Consider the following 25,361-nt stretch of genomic DNA (forward strand, 5'->3'; position numbering starts at 1 on the left):
CACTGATCTTTTAAGTATGTTAGGAAATGCCAACCTGAACCAGTGCTTACTATACTGGAGAAAATTTGCAATTATAACAAAAGTTGGAACAGTAATTTCTGATGTGAAAGTTGAGGCTGAAAACAGGGTTACGTTAATGAAATGAAATATCACAAGAGTATCTGCTCAATGCAATTCTGATTTGAACACTAGTGGAATGGCAAGATTGAATTTGCATCTTATCACTTAGAGGCACTGGACATTAGTGCTCCACAAGACCAGCATGAGAAAGGGCAAGTTAGTTTAATCACTGCTTTATAAATGGTAAATAGTGAAAGGCACATATAAGCCATGCCAACTACTCTATTTTGCAACTGATCTGGACTATGCAAATCTTTAAATAGATTAAGCTTCTAATTTTATTTAAAAATGGATGGTTCAATGGAACTAATAATATTTCAAACTTTTGAGGAATTCCTGTGTTCTAAACATATAGTTATTTTGCAGGTGATGACTCATACAGTAGCTGTCATATTTTATAGATTGTTGTTAGTACTGAGGTGAAATGCAGTAGGGGCCATAAGAAAACATTAAATGTCAAAATATACTGGAAACAAGTTAACATTATGTAATTTTAAAATTCTACAATACATTTGGCACAAAGGACGCTGAAAATAAAATCACTGAGGCACGCATACAGTCTTCCTGAATTGAACAAGTGCAAATATCTGCTACTACTTTCTTCCAGAAATATAAAATCATTGAACAATCCTGTTCAGGAGGTCCGTAGAACATCAAATACATGGAGAATTGTATTAACTTGTGCTGTTGTCACATTTTAAAAACTGCATCTGCTAGATAAAATGTTTTGTCAATGAAGTATTACCTGATTCAATGTTTGTGGTGCTAACATGTCAACATAACAGATATCAAATACAGGTATAGCACTTTCATATGGTGACATAATTTTAATTCTTATGACCTTGGGATGAACCTGGTCAGAACTAGATTTCTGTAAATGTACAACCCACCATTTCAGGCAATAATCAAAGATCCAAAACATTCAATCTCCAGGGAATCAAACCTCAGGGATATCCTAAAAGGTGCACTGGGGAACCCTCTGGAAATCTCATGCAGGGCAATTGCCCTAAAACTTTAAACATCTGATTGGCAATTACTCTGTAACGGGAGCCATCTGATACAATTTAAATCAGAGACTTGAGATGGTTCCTTACTTTCCAAGCCGAACAATTAACCAGGAAAGGTAGTTTAAATCACTTCTAACTCCTGAATAACTTTACGACTGTTCCCCCAATGCCTCCACTGGACTCCCAAATATCTGTGCATTCACTGCTGTTAACACTGGGAAGTCTGGCCCAACCAGATGTTCAGTAACATGGCACAGCTGATATGGGGAAGTACTTAGCAAATGTAAAAGAAGAGGGTATCGTGAAGCTTAGGGATACTGGAGTGCTAGTACAGCATTTTTAAAAGGGCTAATTTGCAGAAGCAATAATCTCTCCCTCAATGTCAACAAAACGAAAGAGAATGTCATCGACTTCAGGAAGCATAAAGCATAATGCCCCTGTCTACATCAACGAGGATAAAGTAGGAAGGATCGAGAGCTTCAAACTTTTAGGTGTCCAGATCACCAACAACCTGTCCTGGTCCCTCCATGCCGACACTATAGTTAAGAAAGCCCACCTACTTTCTCAGAAGACTAAGGAAATTTGGCATGTCAGCTACAACTCTCACCAACTTTTACAGATGCACCATAGAAAGCATTCTTTCTGGTTGTATCACAGCTTAGTATGGCTCCTGCTCTGCTCAAGACCGCAAGGAACTACAAAAGGTCGTGAATGTAGCCCAATCCATCATGCAAACTAAACTAGCTCCCATCCATTGACTCTGTCTACACTTCCCACTGCCTCGGCAAAGCAGCCAGCATAATTAAGGATCCCAACGCACTCCGGACATTCTCTCTTCCACCTTCTTCCGTCGGGAAAAAGATACAAAAGTCTGAGGTCACATACCAACTGACTCAAGAACGGCTTCTTCCTTGCTGCTGTCAGACTTTTGAATGGACTTACCTTGCATTAAGTTGATCTTTCTCTACCCCCTAGCTATGACTGTAACACTACATTCTGCACTCTCTCATTTCCTTCTCTATGAATGGTATGCTTTGTCTGTATAGCGCACAAGAAACAACACTTTTCACTGTATGTTAATACATGTGACAATAATAAATCAAATCAAAAATGAACAGAGGCTTAGGCGCAATTAAGAAAGAGAATATTCCCTGGTTCACCACTACAAGGCACAAAACAAATGTTGGGTGAGGGTGGGTGGTAGGGAGAGGGAGGGAGTTGGGTGGTGGTGAAAGACTCATCGTACTGGAGAAGTTGAAGTGGGTACTGCAAAAAAAAAGAGGCACAGGGATGAGATTACATTAACCGCAAGGAAATGAACTAGGCAAGGCATTTGTTGAGAAAGGCGAACGAGGCAGTTGGAGTTGTTGCATTGGGAGCCATCAATGGGTCTGTGGACAGCATACTTGAACAATTTAGAAACAAAAAAACTATTTCTAGCTACAGAATTTGAGCAGGGTCATGAGAAGTACATGTAGAAACCTGAATTAAACAGAGTGGTCAAGAATCCATGCCGTCTCAAATTTCAAATGTGTGTGGTGATCAGAACGAGGAAGGGAATCAGAATAATATTTTTCATTTCTACTCTACTTTATCCTCTATTTGCTGTCATCTCTTCCTGGACATCACACTCTTGGGGAGAGATTAATAATGAACAAACCACAAACATTAGCAACAGTTCAGAAATCACAAAGGTCTCTATCCTAGTGACATTGTGTATACAGAGCTAAGCACCAGCGAGTTAAAATAAGAATCAAACTAGGTTTGGTCAGATATAGGTGTATTTGATACAATCGTTAATTCTACAATTGTGTTCCCAGAATTAATATGTAGTTCAGAAATACACCGAAAATATATCCACCCTGATTCTCAACTTGTGTCCACTGCAAGCCTGGCTCCCTCACTGGGAGTATAAAACTAAACCTACAGAACAATGTTAAAACTGCTCTGACATTTTACTTTAACTTAGAGGCATGCTCCAAAGTTTTCCAACAAGCTCAGCTCCCAGAACAATTACCTGTTTAAATTTTTGGCATTCTTCTTGGGCAAAAAACACTTGCCTTTTCAATAACTTTAACACTTCCTTATTTTGCTCTATTCTCGACAGTCTTCGAATCAGTTTCCATTCCTATGTTTCAAGGTTATTTTTGCTGTTGCTTCACAATCAGTTTGATTCTATCTCTAGCTCTCTCCTTTGCACAAGCCTGTTTGCTTCAGATATCTGCTATTCTCTCTCCATCTCTGTCTTTTCTGCTGCATGACTTAGGGAAGCTTGTGGAAAAGATGGGGGTCTCAGATGTGGACTGGAAAAATCTGCTGCATCTTGTGCTAATCACGCACTTGAGAGGCCAGTGACAAGAACTCCCCCCTGGGCTCAAAGATGAGGGGGACAATCCCACTGCCAAGAATTGCTGGTCAGTGGCCAGCAGCTCTAATGTACTTAGCAGCACCACTGGGGAGGTGATGGTTGCTACTGGTATCGCACCTACCTGAGGCCTCCAATGAAGGAGCAGGGCAGCAAGGGCAGGGAAGTAACTGTTAGCAGGCATCCACCCTCCTGATGCTGGGTCACTCGATCAGGATCCTGATCCTGGGTCCTCTGAATGACTTTGAATGAGGAACCACCACGAGAGCCTGCAAACAAACTTGAAAAAGTTTGCTTTTCATGTTCCCCATTTGGTGAGCACGCTGTTAGGTTACTAACAGTGATGGTGGCATGAGACCCTTAAGTGGGCATTAATCGCCACCTTAAGGGCCTCCATTGGCAGTGGGGCAGGAAAGACAATCAAAGGCCTTCAGGTGGAGGCAGGAAGTTGGCAGGATCCCAACCTGCCACTCTCCTGCCCGATTAAATGTTCCCCCGTCATTAAATTCGCCATGGAAGAGGGCACAAAATTGCATTCAATCTTATATTAAGAGATAAGGAAGAGGATTGCTGGCATCCAATTTGGCTAAGGCAGAGGACGATGGTATAAATGTCCTAACTACATTAGGGGTTGTGGATTTTGAACAAAAAAAGTATGGTGTGCATATGTAGATTCAAACTAACAACAACGGGTTTATTGAAGGAGTTGTTGCCTGTACAGAGCACAAACTGAAACTAAAACAGCAGTCTGTGCAACATCTTAATGACATCACCATCAAATCATATGACTGGTCAAACCGATGATGCTCTGATACTTATGGAGTATTTTTTTTCCCCTTGAACTCCTCATGATCTCAACAGACTGGAGATCAAATTTGAATTCCCCTATTTTAAAGAAGTAGCATCCGCCCAGAAGGAGCTTCAATCTGATAAAGCTCCAAGACTGGTAATCTAGTGATGGGAGACAAGGAAATAGCTGAGGAACTTAATAAGTACTTTGCGTCAGTCTTCACAGTAGAAGACATGAGTAATATCCCAACAATTCAGGAAAGTCAGGGGGCAGAGTTGAATATGGTTGCCATCACAAAGGAGAAAGTGCTAGAGAAACTAAAAGGTCTGAAAATTGATAAATCTCCGAGCCCAGATGGGCTACATCCTAGAGTTCTAAAGGAGATAGCTGAAGAAATAGTGGAGGCGTTAGTTATGATCTTTCAAAAGTCACTGGAGTCAGGGAAAGTCCCAGAGGATTGGAAAATCGCTGTTGTAACCCCACTGTTCAAGAAGGGAACAAGAAAAAAGATGGAAAATTATAGGCCAATTAGCCTAACCTCAGTTGTTGGCAAAATTCTAGAATCCATCGTTAAGGATGAGATTTCTAAATTCTTGGAAGTGCAGGGTCGGATTAAGACAAGTCAGCATGGATTTAGTAAGGGGAGGTCGTGCCTGACAAACCTGTTAGAGTTCTTTGAAGAGATAACAAATAGGTTAGACCAAGGAGAGCCAATGGATGTTATCTATCTTGACTTCCAAAAGGCCTTTGACAAGGTGCCTCACGGGAGACTGCTGAGTAAAATAAGGGCCCATGGTATTCGAGGCAAGGTACTAACATGGATTGACGATTAGCTGTCAGACAGAAGGCAGAGAGTTGGGATAAAAGGTTCTTTCTCAGAATGGCAACCGGTGACAAGTGGTGTCCCGCAGGGTTCAGTGTTGGGGCCACAGCTGTTCTCTTTATATATTAACGATCTAGATGACGGGACTGGGAGCATTCTGGCCAAGTTTGCCGATGATACAAAGATAGGTGGAGGGGCAGGTAGTATTGAGGAGGTGGGGAGGCTGCAGAAAGATTTAGACAGTTTAGGAGAGTGGTCCAAGAAGTGGCTGATGAAATTCAACGTGGGCAAGTGCGAGGTCGTACACTTTGGAAAAAAGAATAGAGGCATGGACTATTTTCTAAACGGTGACAAAATTCATAATGCTAAAGTGCAAAGGGACTTGGGAGTCCTAGTCCAGGATTCTCTAAAGGTAAACTTGCAGGTTGAGTCCGTAATTAAGAAAGCAAATGTAATGTTGTCATTTATCTCAAGAGGCTTGGAATACAAAGGCAGGGATGTACTTCTGAGGCTTTATAAAGCACTGGTTAGGCCCCATTTGGAGTACTGTGAGCAATTTTGGGCCCCACACCTCAGGAAGGACATACTGGCACTGGAGCGGGTCCAGCGGAGATTCACACGGATGATCCCAGGAATGGTAGGCCTGACATACGATGAACGTCTGAGGATCGTGGGATTATATTCATTGGAGTTTAGGAGGTTGAGGGGAGATCTGATAGAAACTTACAAGATAATGAACGGCTTAGATAGGATGGACGTAGGGAAGTTGTTTCCATTAGCAGGGGAGACTAGGACGCGGGGGCACAGCCTTAGAATAAAAGGGAGTCACTTTAGAACAGAGATGAGGAGAAATTTCTTCAGCCAGAGAGTGGTGGGTCTGTGGAATTCATTGCCACAGAGGGCTGTGGAGGCCGAGACGTTGAGCGTCTTCAAGACAGAAATTGATAAATTCTTGATTTCTCGAGGAATTAAGGGCTATGGGGAGAGAGCGGGTAAATGGAGTTGAAATCAACCATGATTGAATGGTGGAGTGGACTCGATGGGCCGAATGGCCTTACTTCCGCTCCTATGTCTTATGGTCTTATGGTCTTAAGACCCGATAGGTTTGGGTGCAAATTTTACAACAAATTTAAAGATTTGCAGATAGATCCGTTGTATTGGTATGTATTATCATTCTTTTGAAGCAGGTCTGCTCCTGCAGTGGTTGTGTGAAGCAAATATCTCCTTAATCCTGAAACCAGGCAAGAATCCTGACCAGTGTACTTCTTAGAGGCCTATTTCCCTTTTGAACTTGGATTTGAAGTTGGTGTCTAAGGTTCTGGCAATACACTTAGAGAAAATCCTCCCTATGATTATCCAGGATGATTATCCAGGTTTATAAACAGCTGAAACTCATGTAATGTCAGGAGATTACTAAATATTATCCCGGTCTCCCACAACTGCACTATATACGTGTTAGTGATCTTTGTAGACACAGAAAAGGTTTTCAATAGGGTGGAATGGAATTATCCATTCTACATGTTGCAAAAATTCAGGTCGGGAGGACTTTGTGAAGTAGATACAGGTACTCTACAAAGACCCATTGGCGGCAGTCCTTATATACGGTTCTAGATCTGATAATTTTAGTCTTCAGAGACGGACAAGACAGGGCTATCCCTCATTTCCTTGATTGTTTGCAATTGCTGTTGAACTCCCAGAATTGGAGGCAATTATGTATGACCCCAGATTTTGGGGTTACTCATGTGTCTAAGCCGGATGTTTCTGTCCCCACTATTATTGATGTGGAGGCAGATTTAGTCTTTTTTCAGGTCATAGGATTAACTGTATGAAATTGGAGGCCATGCTTTGGGCAAACCCTGGGGTAGAATGCCTATTCTATCAGAGTTTACTTATTTGGGCATCTATAGCACTGCACTCTTAGGCACTTACGCAGGGCAAACGTCCTGCAAATTGTTGGCTTTTATTAAGTGTGACCTCCTTCGCTGATCCTCCTTGCCAAAATCCTGGCTAGGTAGGACAGCATTGATTAAGATGAATGCGTTATCTAGGTTGCTCTAACCTTTGCAGATGATACCTGTTTGCAAAGGTCCTAGAAGAAATTAATGGAGTGCTCAGTTCTTTTATATAGGACAAGAAAAAAACCTCACTCAAAGCTAGCTAACATGCAGCTTCCTAGTTCGAGGGGAGGGTTAGGGATGCCGAATATTAAAATGAGTTAGCCTCTCACCTCAGATTCATACGAGAATAAGTTAGAGTGGACCCCTCCTCTATACGGCTTGATAATGAGTGCTGGCCAGTCTTCAGAGTTCTTACAGTCATTCTTATTTCTTAGAGATCCTAAGGCTGTGTCGGACAAGTATGATAATCCTTAATATTAATACTTTGCAAACGTGGAGAATGGTCTGTGATCTTGAGGGGAGATCTAACTTAATTGCTGCTCTTCTCATGGATCATGGATTTGATATTTGGAGTGATAGAGGTCTTTGGAGGCTAGGGGGATATATGAGGCTAAGAACAGGGAGACTGCACAGCTGAATGCGTGGCTAAAGGACTGGTGCAGGAGGGAGGGTTTCGAATTCGACGATCACTGGGAAGTCTTCAAAAGAGGATGGCACCTGTACAAGAAGGACGGGTTGCACCTAAACTGGAGGGGTACGAATATCCTAGCTGGGAGTTTTGCTAGTGTGGTTTGGGTGGGTTTAAACTAATGTGGCGGGGGGGTGGGGATCAGAACAATAGTTCAATAAGCATAGAGGCTGGGGATGAGGTTGGGGCCAAGACAAGGCTATCTAAGAGGAAGGACATTCTGGGGGAGGATGACCTCAGTGGGCCTGGAGGTCTGGAGTGCATCTGCTTCAATGCAAGGAGCGTAACGGGCAAGACAGATGAACTTAGAGCCTTAATGCATGCGCGGAACTTGGATGTGGTTGCAATAAGAGACTTGGTTAAAAGGACAGGACTGGCAGCTGAATATTCCGGGGTATAAGTGTTTTAGGCGAGACAGAGGAGGGGCGAGGAGAGGTGGGGGAGTAGCAATGCTGGTTAGGGAGCATATTACAGCTGTACAGAGGGTGGACAATATGGAAGGGTCAGGTAACGAGTCACTGTGGGTGGAGCTCAGAAACAGGAAGGGCGCAGTCACTATGCTGGGGGTATACTACAGGCCTCCCAACAGCCCACGGGAAGTTGAGGAACGGATATGTAAGGAGATTCTGGACAGGTGCAGAAAAAATAGGGTTATTGTAGTGGGAGACTTTAATTTCCCTCACATAGACTGGAAATCGCTTAGGGCTGGGGGCCTGGATGGGGAAGAATTTATAAAATGCGTACAGGAAGATTCTTTGGAACAATATGTTGACAGTCCAACTAGAGAGGGGGCTATACTGGACCTAGTACTGGGGAATGAGCCCGGTCAGGTCATCAAAGTTGCAGTAGGGGAACATGTGGCAAATAGTGACCACAATTCTGTAAACTTTAGGATAGTAATGGAAAAAGATGAGTATTGTCCTATGGGTAAGGTACCGAATTGGGGGAAGGCTAACTACAGCCGGATTAGGCAGGATTTGGTGGCTGTTGATTGGGAGAGGCTGTTCGAGGGTAAATCCACATCTGGCATGTGGGAGTCTTTTAAGGAGCAGTTGATAGGACTGCAGGACAGGCATGTGCCTGTAAAGAGGAAGGATAGGAAGGGTAGGATTCCAGAGCCTTGGATAACCAGTGAAATTGTGGGTCTAATCAAAAAGCAAAAAGAGGCATACATGAGGTCCAGGCAGCTAAAAACAGATGGAGCACTGGAAGAATATAGAGAAAGTAGAAAAGAACTCAAACAGGGACTTAGAAGGGCAAAAAGGGGCCACGAAATGTCCTTGGCAGACAGGAGTAAGGAGAATCCTAAGGCATTTTACACATACGTTCGGAACAAGACGGTTGTTAGGGAAAGAATCGGGCCTCTCAGGGACAAAGGAGGAGAATTATGCTTAGAACCAAAGGAAGTAGGTGAGATCCTAAACGAATACTTTGCATCAGTATTCACAAAGGAGAGGGACATGTTGACTGGTATTGTCTCAGAGAGATGTGTTGACCCGTTAGAAAAAATCTCAATTACAAGGGAGGAAGTGTTAGGGTTTTTAGGAAACATTAAGACAGACAAATCCCCAGGGCCGGATGGCATCTATCCTAGACTCCTCAGGGAGGTGAGAGATGCAATTGTTGGGCCTCTAACAGAAATCTTTGTCTATTCACTGGACACAGGTGAGGTCCCAGAGGATTGGAGGATAGCAAATGTGGTCCCGTTATTTAAGAAGGGTAGCAAGGATAACCAGGGTAATTATAGGCCGGTGAGCTTGACGTCCGTGGTAGGGAAGTTGTTGGAGAAGATTCTTAGAGATAGGATATATGCGCATTTAGAACTGAATAATCTCATTAGCGATAGACAGCATGGTTTTGTACAAGGGAGGTCATGCCGCACAAATTTGGTTGAGTTTTTTGAGGAGGTGACAAAAACGATTGATGAGGGAAGGGCCGTGGATGTTGTCTATATGGATTTTAGTAAAGTGCTTGACAAGGTCCCTCATGGCAGGCTGGTGCAAAAGGTTAAATCTTACGGGATAAAAGGTGAGCTAGCTAGATGGGTGGAGAACTGGCTTAGCCATAGAAAGAAGTTTAACAACACCAGGTGTTGTTAAACTTCTTACTGTGTTTACCCCAGTCCAACGCCGGCATCTCCACATCATGATTAGCCATAGAAGACAGAGGGTAGCAGCGGAGGGGTCTTTTTCCGGTTGGAGGTCTGTGACTAGTGGTGTTCCACAGGGCTCTGTACTGGGACCTCTGCTGTTTGTGATATATATAAATGATTTGGAGGAAGATGTAACTGGTGTGATCAGTAAGTTTGCGGACAACACGAAGATTGCTGGAGTTGCGGATAGTGATGAACATTGTCAGAGAATACAGCAGGATATAGATAGGCTGGAACATTGGGCGGAGAAATGGCAGATGGAATTTAATCCAGATAAATGCGAAGTGATGCATTTCGGTAGATCTAATGTAAGGGGGAGCTTGCCAATAAATGGCAGAACCATATAGACACACAGAGGGACCTGGGTGTACAAGTCCACAGATCCTTAAAGGTGGCAGCACAGGTGGAGAGGATGGTGAAGGTGGCTTATGGCATGCTTGTCTTTATTGGACGGGGCATAGAATATAAAAGTTGGCATAGATTTTGCAGCTGTATAGAACGATGATTAAGGCCACATTTGGAATACTGCGTCCAGTTCTGGTCGCCACACAACCAGGAGGACGTGGAGGCTTTGGAGAGAGTACAGAGAAGGTTTACCAGGATGTTGCCTGGTATGGAGGGTCTTAGCTATGAGGAGAGATTGGGTAAACCGGGGTTGTTCTCCCTGGAAAGACAGAGGATGAGGGGCGACCTAACAGAGGTGTATAAAATTATGAAGGGCATAGATAAGGGTGAACAGTGGGAAGCTTTTTCCCAGGTCGGAGGTGACGAACACAAGGGGTCCCGGGTTCAAGGTGAGGGGGGCAAGGTTCAACACAGATGTCAGAGGTACGTATTTTACACAGAGGGTGGTGGGGGCCTGGAATGCACTGCCAAGCAAGGTGATTGAGGCGGACATGCTGGGATTGTTTAAGACTTGTCTAGATAGCCACATGAACAGACTGGGAATGGAGGGATACAAAAGGATGGTCTAGTGGGCACATGGGCGGCGTGGGCTTGGAGGGCCGAAGGGCCTGTTCCTGTGCTGTATTGTTCTTTGTTCGATGGTGCCTTCCTCTTATCTTTTGAGCAGCTGTGTCAGCAGTTTGATGTCCCAAAATACTATTTTTAAAAAAAAAGATATTTGCAACTCAGGGACATCATCCTTAATAAGCCAACTCTTCTTCTTGAAGCAAAGGTTTCCCCAGTGGAAAAATCTTGTTATTTGCAAAGCCTAGGCAATTATTCAGCAAATTTAAGGGTACTTTACATGTTAGATCCTGTGAGAGCACATCGGACACTCTGCGTCATTGGGAAAATACTTTACAGTAAATACTAATGAGACGTGGGTCGACGTTTGGGAATGTGCCAATAAAATCTTGGTTTGCAATAGGCCAAAGGAGACTCAGCTCACACCGGCTGAATATTACCAAGGTTATGATTTGATCTTATTATACCCTGGTTGTGCCAAAAAAAGGCAAGGTAAGCACTGGGGACTACCTGCTTTGCCTCTGGTCCTGTATCAAAATCAAATCTTACTGGTTCAATATCCTTGAAGAGCTTGAGAAGATTTTCAGAATGGCCTTAGTTTAATCCTTGAATTTAATTCTGGGTCTCGCAGATAACAAGATAATTGACAATAATGGGAAAAGGCTGTACAATATCCTAACATTTGCAGCATGGAAAAATATTTTTTGTTCATGGATTAGTGATAAGTCTCCTTCAATTCAGAATTGACACAAAATTATCAAGAAATGTATCCTACTGAAATTCCTGACTTGTATACTCTGAGCTAAATCGGATACGTTCTGGAAGATATCAAATCCTGGTCTTGAATTTTTAGGCTCTGCATTTTCTGATTTACTCCCACAAAGTTTTCCATAAGACATATAGCTCTGTCGCTGTTATCCTGTAAGCGAGGATGTGCACCGCTATGCCTTTTATGGCTTTATCCTGACATTCCCCAGTCTCTGAAATATCCTTTCAGTGTCTGTATGTTCATTGTTCAGCCAGAGTGAGACAGAGGAGAGATTTATTGCAGGAGTGCTGGGGTAAGAGATCTACTTTTAAAATACTTTTAATTTAAAAAAATAATACTTTTAAGTTAGTTTAAAGTACTTTTTCGCGGGTGTTTTTAAAAAAAAACTTTGAACTCTAACCCGGAAGTAGGACGCTGGGTGTTGTGGGAAGGGTCTAAAATTTTCTTCAGCACGCGCGAGGTATATAAGTCGGCCGCACTATTAAGCGGGCAGCGGAGTGAGCAGGGAGCAGAGTGAGAGCTGATGGGCTTTGGCTCATCGGGCTTCGGCGTAAACGGCCAGAGGTGGGGTGGGTTTAGATAGTTTTTCCTGTGTCATTGGAAGAAAGGGGGAATTATGAGTGTGAGGCCAGTTTGTTGTTCTCATTGTCGGATGTGGGAGGTCCTGGAGTCAGCTAGCCTCCCGGACATCCATATCTGCGCCAGGAGCTGCAGCTCCTAAGGGACCACATTAGGGAACAGGAGCTGCAGCTCAATGACCTTCGTCTGGTTAGGGAGAATGAGGAGGTGATAGATAGGAGTTACAGGCAGGTGGTCACACCCGGGCCTCGGGAGACAGACAAGTGGGTCACGGTTAGGAAGGGGAAGGGGAAAGGTCAGGTACTAGAGAGTACCCCAGTGGCTGTGCCCCTTAAAAATAAGTACTCCTGTTTGAGTGCTGTTGGGGGGAGCAGCCTACCTGGGGGATGCAATAGTGGCCGTGCCTCCGGCACAGAATCCGGCCCGGCAGCTCAGAAGGGGAGGGAAAGGGAGGATGAGCAAACTGACCGCCGCACCAAGGTACAGGAAGCCGTCCAAGTGGGGGAAGAAACAAGAAATGTAGTAGAAATTGGGGATAGTACACTTTTGGATGCTGTTGGGGGGGGAGACTTAGCAGGGGTAAGCCATAGTGTACAGGTCACTGGCTCAGAGTCTGTCCTTGTGGCTCAGAAGGGAAGGGGGGGAAGAGGAGTAGAGGATTAATCATTGGGGACTCCATAGTTAAAGGGACGGACAGGAGATTCTGCGGGAACGAGAGAGACTCATGGTTGGTGTGTTGCCTCCCAGGAGCCAGAGTCCACGATGTCTTGGATCATGTTTTCAAAATCCTTATGGGGGAGGGGGACCAGCCCCAAGTTGTGGTTCACATAGGCACTCAAGACATAGGTAGGAAAAGGGGTGGGGATGTAAGGCAGAAATTCAGGGAGTTAGGGTGGAAGCTTAGGGCTAGAACAAACAAAGTTGTTATCTCTGGTTTGTTACCTGTGCCACGGGACAGTGAGGAGAGGAATAGGGAAAGAGAGCAGTTGAACACGTGGTTACAGGGATGGTGCAGGAGGGAGGGTTTCAGATACCTAGACAATTGGGGCTCTTTCTGGGGTAGGTGGGACCTCTACAAACAGGATGGTCTGCACCTGAACCAGAGGGGTACCAATATCTTGGGGGGGGAAATTTGCTAATGCTCTTCGGGAGGGTTTAAACTAATTCAGCAGGGGGGTGGGTACCTGAATTGTAGCTCCGGTGTGCAGGAGGTTGAGAGTAGTGAGGTCATGGATGAGGTTTCAGGGTCGCAGGAGTGTACTGGCAGGCAGGAAGGTGGTTTGAAGTGTGTATACTTCAACGCCAGGAGCATCCGGAATAAGGTGGGTGAACTTGCAGCATGGGTTGGTACCTGGGATTTCGATGTTGTGGCCATCTCGGAGACATGGATAGAGCAGGGACAGGAATGGTTGTTGCAGGTTCCGGGGTTTAGATGTTTCAGTAAATGCAGGGAAGGTGGTAAAAGAGGGGGAGGTGTGGCATTATTAGTCAAGGACAGTATTACGGTGGCAGAAAGGACTTTTGATGAGGACTCGTCTACTGAGGTAGTTTGGGCTGAGGTTAGAAACAGGAAAGGAGAGGTCACCCTGTTGGGAGTTTTTTATAGACCTCCGAAAAGTTCCAGAGATGTAGAGGAAAAGATTGCAAAGATGGTTCTGGATAGGAGCGAAAGTAACAGGGTAGTTGTACTGGGGGACTTTAACTTTACAAATATTGACTGGAAAAACTATAGTTCGAGTACTTTGGAGGGGTCGGTTTTTGTCCAATGTGTGCAGGAAGGCTTCCTGACGCAGTATGTAGATAGACCAACAAGAGGCAAGGCCACATTGGATTTGGTACTGGGTAATGAACCAGGCCAGGTGTTAGATTTGGAGGTAGGGGAGCACTTTGGTGACAGTGACCACAATTCGATTACGTTTACCTTAGCTATGGAAAAGGATAGGTATATACCAAAGGGCAAGAGTTATAGCTGGGGGAAAGGAAATTATGATGCGATTAGGCGAGATTTAGCTGGCATAGGTTGGGGAAAGAAACTGCAGGGGATGGGCACAATTGTAATGTGGAACTTGTTTAAGGAACAGCTACTACGCGTCCTTGATAAATATGTACCTGTCAGGCAGGGAGGAAGCAGACGTGTGAGGGAACCATGGTTTACTAAGGAGGTTGAATCTCTTGTGAAGAGGAAGGAGACGACTTATGTTAAGATGAGACGTGAAGGCTCAGTTAGGGCGCTTGAGAGTTACAAGTTAGCCAGGAAGGACCTAAAGAAAGAGTTAAGAGCCAGGAGGGGACATGAGAAGTCTTTGGCGGGTAGGATCAAGGAAAACCCTAAAGCTTTCTATAGGTATGTCAGGAGTAAAAGAATGACTAGGGTAAGATTAGGGCCAGTCAAGGACAGGAGTGGGAAGTTGTGCGTGGAGCCTGAAGAGATAGAAGAGGCACTAAATGAATATTTTTCGTCGGGATTCACACTGGAGAGGGACAGTGTTGTCGAGGGGAGTACTGAGATGCAGGCTGTTGGACTGGATGGGATTGAGGTTCATAAGGAGGAGGTGTTAGCAATTCTGGAAAGGGTAAAAATAGACAAGTCCCCTGGGCCGGATGGGATTTATCCTAGGATTCTCTGGGAGGCGAGAGAGGAGATTGCAGAGCCTTTGGCTTTGATCTTTGTGTCGTCATTGTCTACAGGAACAGTGCCAGAAGACTGGAGGATAGCAAATGTTGTCCCCTTGTTCAAGAAGGGGAGTAGGGACAACCCTGGTAATTATAGACCGGTGAGCCTTACTTCTGTTGTGGGCAAAGTATTGGAAAGGATTATAAGAGATAGGATTTATAATCACCTGGAAAGGAACAATTTGATTAGGAATAGTCAGCGCGGTTTTGTGAAGGGTAGGTCGTGCCTCACAAACCTTATTGAGTTCTTTGAGAAGGTGACCAAAGAGGTGGATGAGGGTAAAGTGGTTGATGTGGTGTATATGGATTTCAGCAAAGCGTTTGATAAGATTCCCCATGGTAAGCTTTTGCAGAAAATACAGACACATGGGATTGAGGGTGCTTTAGTGGTTTGGATCAGGAATTGGTTAGCTGGAAGAAAACAGAGGGTGGTGGTTGATGGGAAATAGTCATCCTGGAGTTCAGTTACTAGTGGTGTATCGCAAGGATCTGCTTTGGGGCCACTGCTGTTTGTCATTTTTATTAATGACCTGGATGAGGGCGTAGAAGGATGGATTAGTAAATTTGCAGATGACACTAAAGTCGGTGGAGTTGTAGACAGTGTGGAGGGAAGTGGCAGATTACAGAGGGACATAGATAAGCTGCAGAGCTGGGCTGAGAGGTGGCAAATGAGTTTAATGCGGAAAAGTGTGAAGTGATTCACTTTGGAAGGAGTAACAGGAATACAGAGTACCGGGCTAATGGTAAGATACTTGGTAGTGTGGATGAACAGAGGGATCTGGGTGTCCATGTGCATGGATCCCTGAAAGTTGGCACCCAGGTTGATAGGGTTGTTAAGAAGGCGTACGGTGTGATAGCTTTTATTGGTAGAGGGATTGAGTTTCGTAGCCAGGAGGTCATGCTGCAACTGTGCAAAACTGGTGCGGCCGCACTTGGAGTATTGCGTACAGTTCTGGTCGCTGCATTATAGGAAGGATGTGGAAGTGTTGGAAAGGGTGCAGAGGAGATTTACCAGGATATTGCCTGGTATGGTGGGAAAATCATATGAGGAAAGGCTGAGGGGCTTGAGGTTGTTTTCGTTAGAGAGAAGAAGGTTAAGAGGTGACTTAATAGAGGCATACAAGATGATCAGAGAATTAGATAGGGTGGATAGTGAAAGCCTTTTTCCTCGGATGGTGTTGGCTAGCACGAGGGGCATAGCTTTAAATTGAGGGGTGAGAGATATAGGACAGATGCTAGAGGTAGGTTCTTTACTCAGAGCGTAGTAAGGGAGTGGAATGCCCTGCCTGCAGCGGTAGTGGACTCGTCAACATTAAGAGCATTCAAATGGTTATTGGATAAACCTATGGATGATATTGGAATAGTGTAGATTAGAGGGGCTTTAGATTGGTTTCACTGGTCGGCGCAACATCGAAGGCTGAAGGGCCTGTACTGCGCTGTAATGTTCTATGTATGGTGGGAGGCACCGGTTACATTCTATAATCCGAACAAACTGTGTTGGTATTTTCCTGTCTTTTTCTGTATTTGTGGGAAAATTATAATTTTTTTCATTCATTTGTGGGACATGGGTGTCGCTGGCTGGCCAACATTTATTGCCCAACCCTAGTTGCCTGAGGGCAGTTAGAGTCAACCATATTGCTGTGGCTCTCGAGTCACATGTAGGCTAGACCAGGTAAGGACGGCAGATTTCCTTCCCTAAAGGACATTAGTTAACCAGATGCTGTACTAGAATCATAACTTCCTACAGTGCAGAAAGCCATTCAGCCCATTGTGTCTGCAATGACTCTCCGAAAGAGCATCTCACCTAGGCCCAACACTTGCTCTATCCCAGTAAACCCCTGCATTTACCATGGCTAATCCACCTAACCTACACATCTTTGGACACTAAGGGGCAAATTAAGACATCTACATGGGCGGCACGGTAGCACAGTGGTTAGCACTGCTGCTTCACAGCTCCAGCGACCTGGGTTCGTTTCCCGGCTTGGGTCACTGTCTGTGTGGAGTTTGCACATTCTCCTCATGTCTGCGTGGATTTCCTCCGGGTGCTCCGGTTTCCTCCCACAGTCCAAAGATGTGTGGGTTAGGTTGATTGGCCATGCTAAAATTGCCCCTTAGTGTCCTGGGATGCGTAGATTAGGGGGATTAGCGGGTAAAATATGTAGGAATATGGGGGTAGGGCCTGGGTGGGATTGTGGTTGGTGCAGACTCGATGGGCCGAATGGCCTCTTTCTGTACTGTAGGGTTTCTATGATTTCTTCTTCTACATGGAGATTACAAAAGGGATTGGAATATGCACTATAGACAGAAGGCTTAATGAATCTGGGAAAAGTTTGATTTTTCTAATAGTAAAATAGCAGTCATAGATTCATGCTGAATTTCAAAACTGATGAGAGAGAAGAACAGCAACATTCGACTGTGACAAAACCACAATTTAGTACACTGGCCATGTGGAGAGAAAAAAATTCCAAGTGGTCAGTCTGAGGACTGGATGTTGTAGAAATGTGGTAGAAGGCTGGAGATGGCTACAAAAGTAAGAGGGCGGGGTTATTTAGCAGTGTAATGATTTGTAGATATGGTCCAATGTAGGTCAGCTTAGGGTGTTTCAGTTAACTTGGTATTTGAGATACACTATCCAATTCATTAGGCTTATTCATCACTTGAAACCTAATCTGAGTCACCATAGGAACATAGAAAACAGAGGATGACAGATCCTCTATCTCAACACCATGCTCTTCCCATACCTCTAAATTCTAGAAAATCTATTTTCTTCTTAAATATATTCAATCACTTGGACTTCACAGCCTTGTGTACTTATCCAAAACACTTCTATTATACTCAGAATAAGTTATCAATGGTTAAATGACCTTTCAGAAATTAAAAAAAACCAAACATAACTACCTAACAGTAAACTACCAAATAAATGAGTTTTTGAGAATGCTGTACTACCCCAAATTAACCCTGAAGTGTGTTTGCTACTTACCATCAGGAAACTGTTCAGCATCATCATCAAACATGGCTTCCTTTAAAGCTGACTTATTGACAGAAGAGCTATCAGAATAATTGTAAGGATTGTAGTCACGTGATCGTGAGCTACTGCGTTGGGGTACAGTGTTCAACAGTGAAGTCTTACTGTCCAGAGCAGTTCGTCCCAAGTCAGTGGCATCACCACCTCCTCGCATATCGGCAATTCCACCAGTGGCCTAATGTACAGAAGTGGAAAAATTATTAGTAAAACTATGGTCGAAGGAATTGCAGAAAAAGTATACTTCTCCCTCCCCCCCACCCCACCCCCCCGCAATATTTTCTCTCTTTATGTCCTATAATGAATCATTTGTTTGGAATATGCATTCACTTGTTGGTACTTCATCCAAGCACACTCAAAAGGTGAAATTTTCCATTCTGGAGACAAAGTATAGTGACAGACAGGAAAGTCGGTGTGATTCCCAGAGGGCGATAGGTGAGATTTATTTGCCTGATTTTCCGCTTTTCACTCATTAATTATGCACTGAGGAGCTTGTTTAATTGCATAGCAGAATGGCAGGGATTCATGCGTTCCTCTGTTACCTCATGGGGTCAAAAGTCATGGCACAGGATTTAAATAGCACACGCCTATTCATTCACGCAATGCTGGCAAGGTGTGGTGTAAATTTCTGCTTCACCATGGTGCGCTAACACACAAAAGCTTCAGCTCTGTGGTTCAGTGAGGCCTCCCTGAGGATTCTTCCAGGTCATCCAAGAAAGGTGGCAGGTCCTCTTCCTGAGGGATTGGAGCAGGTGGTCCTCCCACCTGACCACACCAGTCTGGGACGAGGTCACCAGGGAGGTCAGCACCTGTGGCCAACAGAAAAGCACCACTCTGCAGTGCAGGAAAAGAGTGAATGTTCTGATGCACTCTGCCAAAGTGAAACTTCCATTCACTGTAAACTCGCACTCTTGTAACGACATCAGTCTAAGAGTTAGAATTCACAGGTGTGTCACAAGACCCAGCAGTGGCAGGGCACCTTTGGAGATACCTGGGTGCTTGTCAGTCACTTGAAGCTCACCATCTCATGTAAGATCCTGCACAAATGGCATCCATCACTGAGGTGGACTTAGCACACAGGCATGCAATCCTCTGGAATGCTCTTTCATCCAGAGTGCTAATAGTCAATCCATCTGCCTTTATGCAGGGCAAGATCTCTCACAACAGACAGGAGAGAGCAATGACTGGAGGTGGGACCCTCGAGTGGAGGACATTCTCCTCCCATGATGATCAGGTTGCAAAGCTAGTTGAAGAGAACAGACATCGCTCCTAAATGAACATGAGATAAGCTTTTGAGGGTCCATCTAGAATACATCAACATAGGGGCAATGACTGTGAGCTGCAACTATAATGTTGAAGCTGACCCAGTAGGCTCACAAATTATCTTCTCTCTATTCCAGCTACCAGCAAGAAAGTTGGGAGGAAGGTCACTAGCAAGCACCTCAGATGAGGAGCTAGAGAAACCCATCACTCCATTCATCTGCGCCTCCACTGACACAGATATGCTCATCTCAATGACCCCAGTAAGCTTGGGTTCATAATCAGGTGATAACTTCACCAACTTGTGTCCACAGCAGGCAGCAGAGTCTCATGAGGAGCCTCTGCAACTAGCCCCGAGAGAAATGTTGGAGATGTAAAGACAGGCAGGGGAACATCAGGCAGAGTTTTCAAAAGCCATCACCAGACTGGAACGAAGGATAAAGTTCACCCACCTTCTGTCTGACGTTGTGGCTACAGCATGCAAGTGTATCGAAGTCTCCATGGGAAGGGTGGTGGCTGCTTTGGTGACGCAAATCCAGCAGTTTCCTTTGGATTTGCGCTTGGACCTGCACATATTGCTCTAGCCATCGTTCCAGCAATGGCTGCGTGAGAAGAGGATAGGGCACCTTGATCTCCCTCCAGATGCCCTTCCTCAAGAAGTCAGGGAGGGCCCTTGGGCATCCAAAGGGAGGATCAGCATCAGCCAGAAGCTCCGGGAGACATCCACCCAGGTACGTCCGAAGGTGCCCTGCCATTCCAAACTCCTCTCTGCCTGTGACTACATCAACTCCAGCAGGTCAGGCTAAGGAGAGAGCACCTGCCCCAGAGTAGGAGACTTCTAGCAGGCCAGGGCCCTCCAGGCTTCAGGCTACCAGACGATATCTGCCAAAGTCATCTTTGGCAACAGGGCACAGCTTCAATTGCCTCAACGTAGTTAAAATCTTATAAAAATGCACTTTCAGTCGTCAATATTGCTGAACTGTTCAAACGTTCCTGACTCATCATACTTTGCAAATAATTTTTCACTCTTTTCAATACAGAAGAAGAACGTTCACCAGAAGCATCTGTGACAGGTATTGTTAAAAATATTTTCAGAATAGTTTCCACATTTAGAAAGGTTGCCTGCAAACCATGTACAAGTCTGTATAAATCTGCTGGTGATCACAAAGCCCATCATTATTGACGAAATCAATGAATTAGAAACATAGAAAAACTACAGCACAATACAGGCTCTTCAGCCCACAAAGTTGTGCCGAACATGTCCCCACCGTAGCGATTACTAGGCTTACCCATAACCCTCTATCTTACTAATTTCCATGTACTTATCTAAAAGTCTCTTAAAAGACCCTATTGAATCCGCCTCCACCACTGTTGCTGGCAGCCCATTCCACGCACTCACCACCCTCGGAGTGAAAAACGTACCCCTGACATCTCCTCTGTACCTACTCCCCAGCACCTTAAACCTGTGTCCTCTTGTGGCAACCATTTCTGATTGATTGGCAAGTTGACCTGATTGGCTAAGATGTTCTGGATCTACAAAGCAATGTCCCCTTGGATCCCATGCCCCCTCACTTTCTCAATAAGCCTTGCATGGGGCACCTTATCAAATGTCTTGCTGAAGTCCATATATACTACATCTACTGCTCTTCCTTCATCAATGTGTTTAGTCACATCCTCAGAAAATTTAATCAGGCTCGTAAGGCATGATCTGCCTTTGACAAAGCCATGCTGACTATTCTTAATCATATTATACCTCTCCAAATGTTCATTATCATGCCTCTCAGGATCTTCTCCATCAACTTACCAACCACTGAGGTTAGACTCACTGCTCTATAATTTCCAGGGCTATCTCTACTCCCTTTCTTGAATAAAGGAAAAACATCCGCAATCCTCCGGAACCTCTCCCATCTCCATTGATGATGCAAAGATCATCACCAGAGGCTCAGCAATCTCCTCCCTCGCCTCCCACAGTAGCCTGGGGTACATCTCATCCGGTCCCGGCGACTTATCTAACTTGATGCTTTTCAAAAGCTCCAACACATCCTCTTTCTTAATATCTACATGCTCAAGTTTTTCAGTCCGCTGCAAGTCTGCACTACAACCACCAAGATCCTTTTCCATAGTGAATACTGAAGTAAAGTATTCATTAAGTACCTTTGCTATTTCTTCCGGTTCCATACAAACTTTCCCACCATCACACTTAGAAACATAGAAACAGCAGTTTCTATGAGACAGCAGTGGAGAATCCCTGAGTGATTGCTGTCTCAAATCAATGGCCTGCATATTCTGGTTGCCAGTAGTATTAGAAACATAGAAAACTACAGCACAAAACAGGCCCTTCGGCCCCACAAGTTGTGCCGAACATATCCCTATAACCCTCCATCCTATTAAGTCCCATGTACTCTTCCAGGAGTCTCTTAAAAGACCCTATTGAGTTTGCCTCCACCACCACTGACGGTAGCCAATTCCACTTGCCCACCACCCTCTGTGTGAAAAACTTCCCCTTAACATCTCCCCTGTACCTATCCCCCAGCACCTTAAACCTGTGTCCTCTTGTAGCAGCCATTTCCACCCTGGGAAAAAGCCTCTGAGAGTCCACCCGATCTATGCCTCTCAACATCTTATATACCTCGATTAGGTCTCCTCTCATCCTACGTCTCTCCAAGGAGAAAAGACTGAGCTCCCTCAGCCTATCCTCAAAAGACATGCCACTCAATCCAGGCAACATCCTTGTAAATCTCCTCTGCACCCTTTCAATCTTTTCCACATCCTTCTTATAGTGAGGCGACCAGAACTGAGCACAGTACTCCAAGTGGGGTCTGACGAGGGTCTTATATAGCTGCATCATTATCCCCGGACTCCTAAACTCAATCCCTCGATTGATAAAGGCCAGCACACCATACGCCTTCTTAACCACCTCCTGCACCTGCGGGGCCGATTTTAGAGTCCTATGGACCCGGACCCCAAGGTTCTTCTGATCCTCTACTGTACTAAGAGTCTTTCCCTTTATATTGTACTCCTTCATCCCATTCGACCTGCCAAAATGGACCACTACATATTTATCTGGGTTGAAGTCCATCTGCCACTTCTCCGCCCAGTCTTGCATCCTATCTATGTCCCTCTGTAACTTCTGACATCCCTCCAGACTATCCACAACCCCACCAACCTTCGTGTCATCGGCAAACTTACCAATCCACTTCCTCATCCAGGTCATTTATGAAAATGACAAACAGCAAGGGTCCCAGAACAGATCCCTGGGGTACACCACTGGTGACCGACCTCCAATTAGAAAAAGACTCATCTATATACACTCTCTGCCTCCTTTGGGCAAGCCAGTTCTGGATCCACAGGGCAGCAGCCCCTTGGATCCCATACCCTCTCATTTTTTGAGTAGCCTTGCATGGGGGACCTTATCGAACGCCTTGCTAAAATCCATATAAACCACATCTACCGCTTTCCCTTCGTCAATGTGTTCAGTCATATTTTCGAAGAACTCCACCAGGCTCGTAAGGCATGATCTGCCTTTGACAAAGCCATGCTGAATATTCTTAAGCATACTAAACCTCTCTAAATGCTCGTAAATCTTGTCCCTCAGGATCTTCTCCATCAGCTTACCAACCACTGAGGTTAGACTCACCGGTTGGTAATTTCCTGGGCTATCCCTATTCCCCTTCTTGAAAATAGGAACCACATCCGCAATCCTCCAATCCTCCGGCACCTCTCCCATCTCCATCGACGATGCAAAAATCATCGCCAGAGGCTCTGCAATCTCTTCCCTCGCCTCCCACAGTAACCTGGGGTACATCCCATCCGGACCCGGCGACTTATCTATCTTGATGCCATTCAAAGATTCCAGCACAACCTCTTTGTTAAAGTCCACATACTCAATCTTTTCAGTCCACCGCAAGCCCACAGTACATCCACCCAGGTCCTTCTCCTCTGTGAAAACCGAGGCAAAATACTCATTAAGCACCTCTGCCATTTCTACTGGTTCCGTACAGACTTTCCTGCCTTCACCTTTTATAGGCCCTATTCCTTCACGTTTCATCCTTTTACTCTTCACATATTTATAGAACGCCTTAGGGTTTTCCTTATTTCTACTTGCCAAGGCCTTCTCGTGACCCCTTCTGGCTCTCCTAATTTCCTTCTTTAGTCCCTTCCTACAAGCTGTATACTCATCTAGATCCCTATCTTCGCCAAGCTCTCTGAACCTTTTGTACGCTTTCCTTTTCTTCTCGACTAGGTCCCGCACAGCTTTCGTGCACCACGGTTCCTTTAACCTACCAACTCCTCCCTGTCTGCTCGGAACATTGTCCTGTAGAACCCTAGACAGACATTCCTTGAAAAACTGCCACCACTTGATAGGTCCTATTCTTTCACGTCTTATCCTCTTGCTCTTCACATACTTGTAGAATGCCTTGGGGTTTTCCTTAATCCTGCCTGCCAAGGCCTTCTCATGACCCCTTCTGGCTCTCCTAATTTCCTTCTTAAGATCCTTCCTATTAGCTGTATACTCTTCTCGATCTCTAACATTACCTAGCTCCCTGAACCTTTTGTAAGCTTTTCTTTTCTTCTTGACTAGATTCAGTACAGCCTTTGTATACCACGGTTCCTGTAACCTACCATAACTTCCCCGTCACATTGGAACGTTGCTATGCAGAACTCCAGACAAATATTCCCTGAAAATTTGCCACATTTCTTCTGTACATTTCCCTGAGAAAACCTCTTTCCAATTTAAGCCTCCAATTTCCTGCCTGATAGCCTCATAATTCCCCTTACTCCAATTAAACACTTTTCCAACTTGTTTGATCCTATCTCTCTCCAATGCTATTGTAAAGGAGATAGAATTATGATCATTATCTCCAAAATGCTCTCCCACAGAGATCTGAAACCTGACCAGGTTCATTTCACAATACCAAATCAAGTACGGCCTCTCCTCTTGTAGGCTTATCTACATACTGTGTCAAGAAACCCTCCTGAACACACCCAACAAACTCCTCCCCATCTACACCCCTTACTCTAGGGAGATTCCAATCAATATTTGGGAAATTAAAATCTCCCATCACGACAACTCTTATTATTACACCTTTCCAGGATCTGTTTCCCTGTCTGCTCCTCAGCATCCCTGTTACTATTGGATGGCCTATAGAAAACGCCCAGTAAAGTTACTGACCCCTTCCTGTTCGTAACCTCCACCCACAGAGACTCCGTAGACAATCCCTCCATGGTGTCCATGTTTTCTGCAGCCATGACACTATCTCTGATCAACAGTGCCACTCCCCCACCTCTTTTGCCTCCCTCCCTGTCCCTTCTGAAACATCTGAAACCCTGCACTTGAAGTAACCAGTCCTGTCCCTGAGTCATCCAAGTCTCTGTAATGGCCACCACATCATATTTCCAAGTAGTGATCCACGCTCTAAGCTCATCCACTTTGTTCACAACACTCCTTGCGCTAAAATAGACACATCTCAAACCTTCGGTCTGAGCGCTCCCCTTCTCTATCACCTGTTTCACTTCATTTTCAAAAAGATTTGCATCTATGTCCTCCCAGTAGAATTCACTTAATTTCTTAAAGCAGTGGCTTTTAGCATTCTCATCCAAACTTTTGTAAAGCATGGAAAATCAATCAACCATTTTCTTTAATGGATTCACTTCTACTTTGCAATTGCACCATTATTGTGTCACAAATAACACTGACAGTCTCAACGATGATCTTCTCTTTCCTTTTTAAAGTGATTTCATTGTCTCTAGTTTAATCGAAAAATAACTTTCTGCGACTCGTACGCTGCTTGTCATCAGAGGGACATGTTTTGTTAATGTTAGTGCTCTGTCTCCACCAAGCTGTAGTTATTGTGAATATCCATGACAAATTTTTAACTGAGGCTCACAATTATGCAGCTTTCAATAAAGTTGGGTCAACATTTTGCAGCAATTTGCTGACGACATTAATTATTCAAACTTTTCAAACTTCTCTGCTTTGGATTTTATTTCAACTTTCACACATGGTTTTTCTGAATTTAATGTAGCTATGCCTGATAAGGTTTTCTTTATATCAACAAACTTCAGTTTCAAAGCAAAAACATCATCTACATGAGTGGACCACCTGGTGTCACAAATTCTATTGCTTGTCAAATGCATCCCATGTGCCTGCCCCAAGCATGATTGCAACATGTTTCACCGATGCACGGAAACCAAAAAAAGGCACACAAGTTTTGAACAAAGTCAAAACAATGTACAGCTGCCTCA

The 25,361-nt window shown here is 44.6% G+C and overlaps 1 protein-coding gene across 9 annotated transcripts in view; it reads right to left on the bottom strand.

The window, feature by feature from the left end:
* The window catches only part of clasp2 (cytoplasmic linker associated protein 2), a 463,341-nt gene that overhangs the window by 34,778 nt on the left and 403,202 nt on the right, over nucleotides 1–25,361 (bottom strand). For all 9 annotated transcript variants that reach the window (XM_078216563.1, XM_078216560.1, XM_078216559.1 and 6 more), the window contains one exon: nucleotides 17,814–18,033. In XM_078216563.1, coding sequence (XP_078072689.1) covers nucleotides 17,814–18,033 — 220 coding nt within the window. The remainder of the gene's footprint in view (nucleotides 1–17,813; nucleotides 18,034–25,361) is intronic.

This window comes from Mustelus asterias, chromosome 7 (assembly GCF_964213995.1).
Source record: "Mustelus asterias chromosome 7, sMusAst1.hap1.1, whole genome shotgun sequence".
Taxonomy (NCBI): Eukaryota; Metazoa; Chordata; class Chondrichthyes; order Carcharhiniformes; family Triakidae; genus Mustelus; species Mustelus asterias.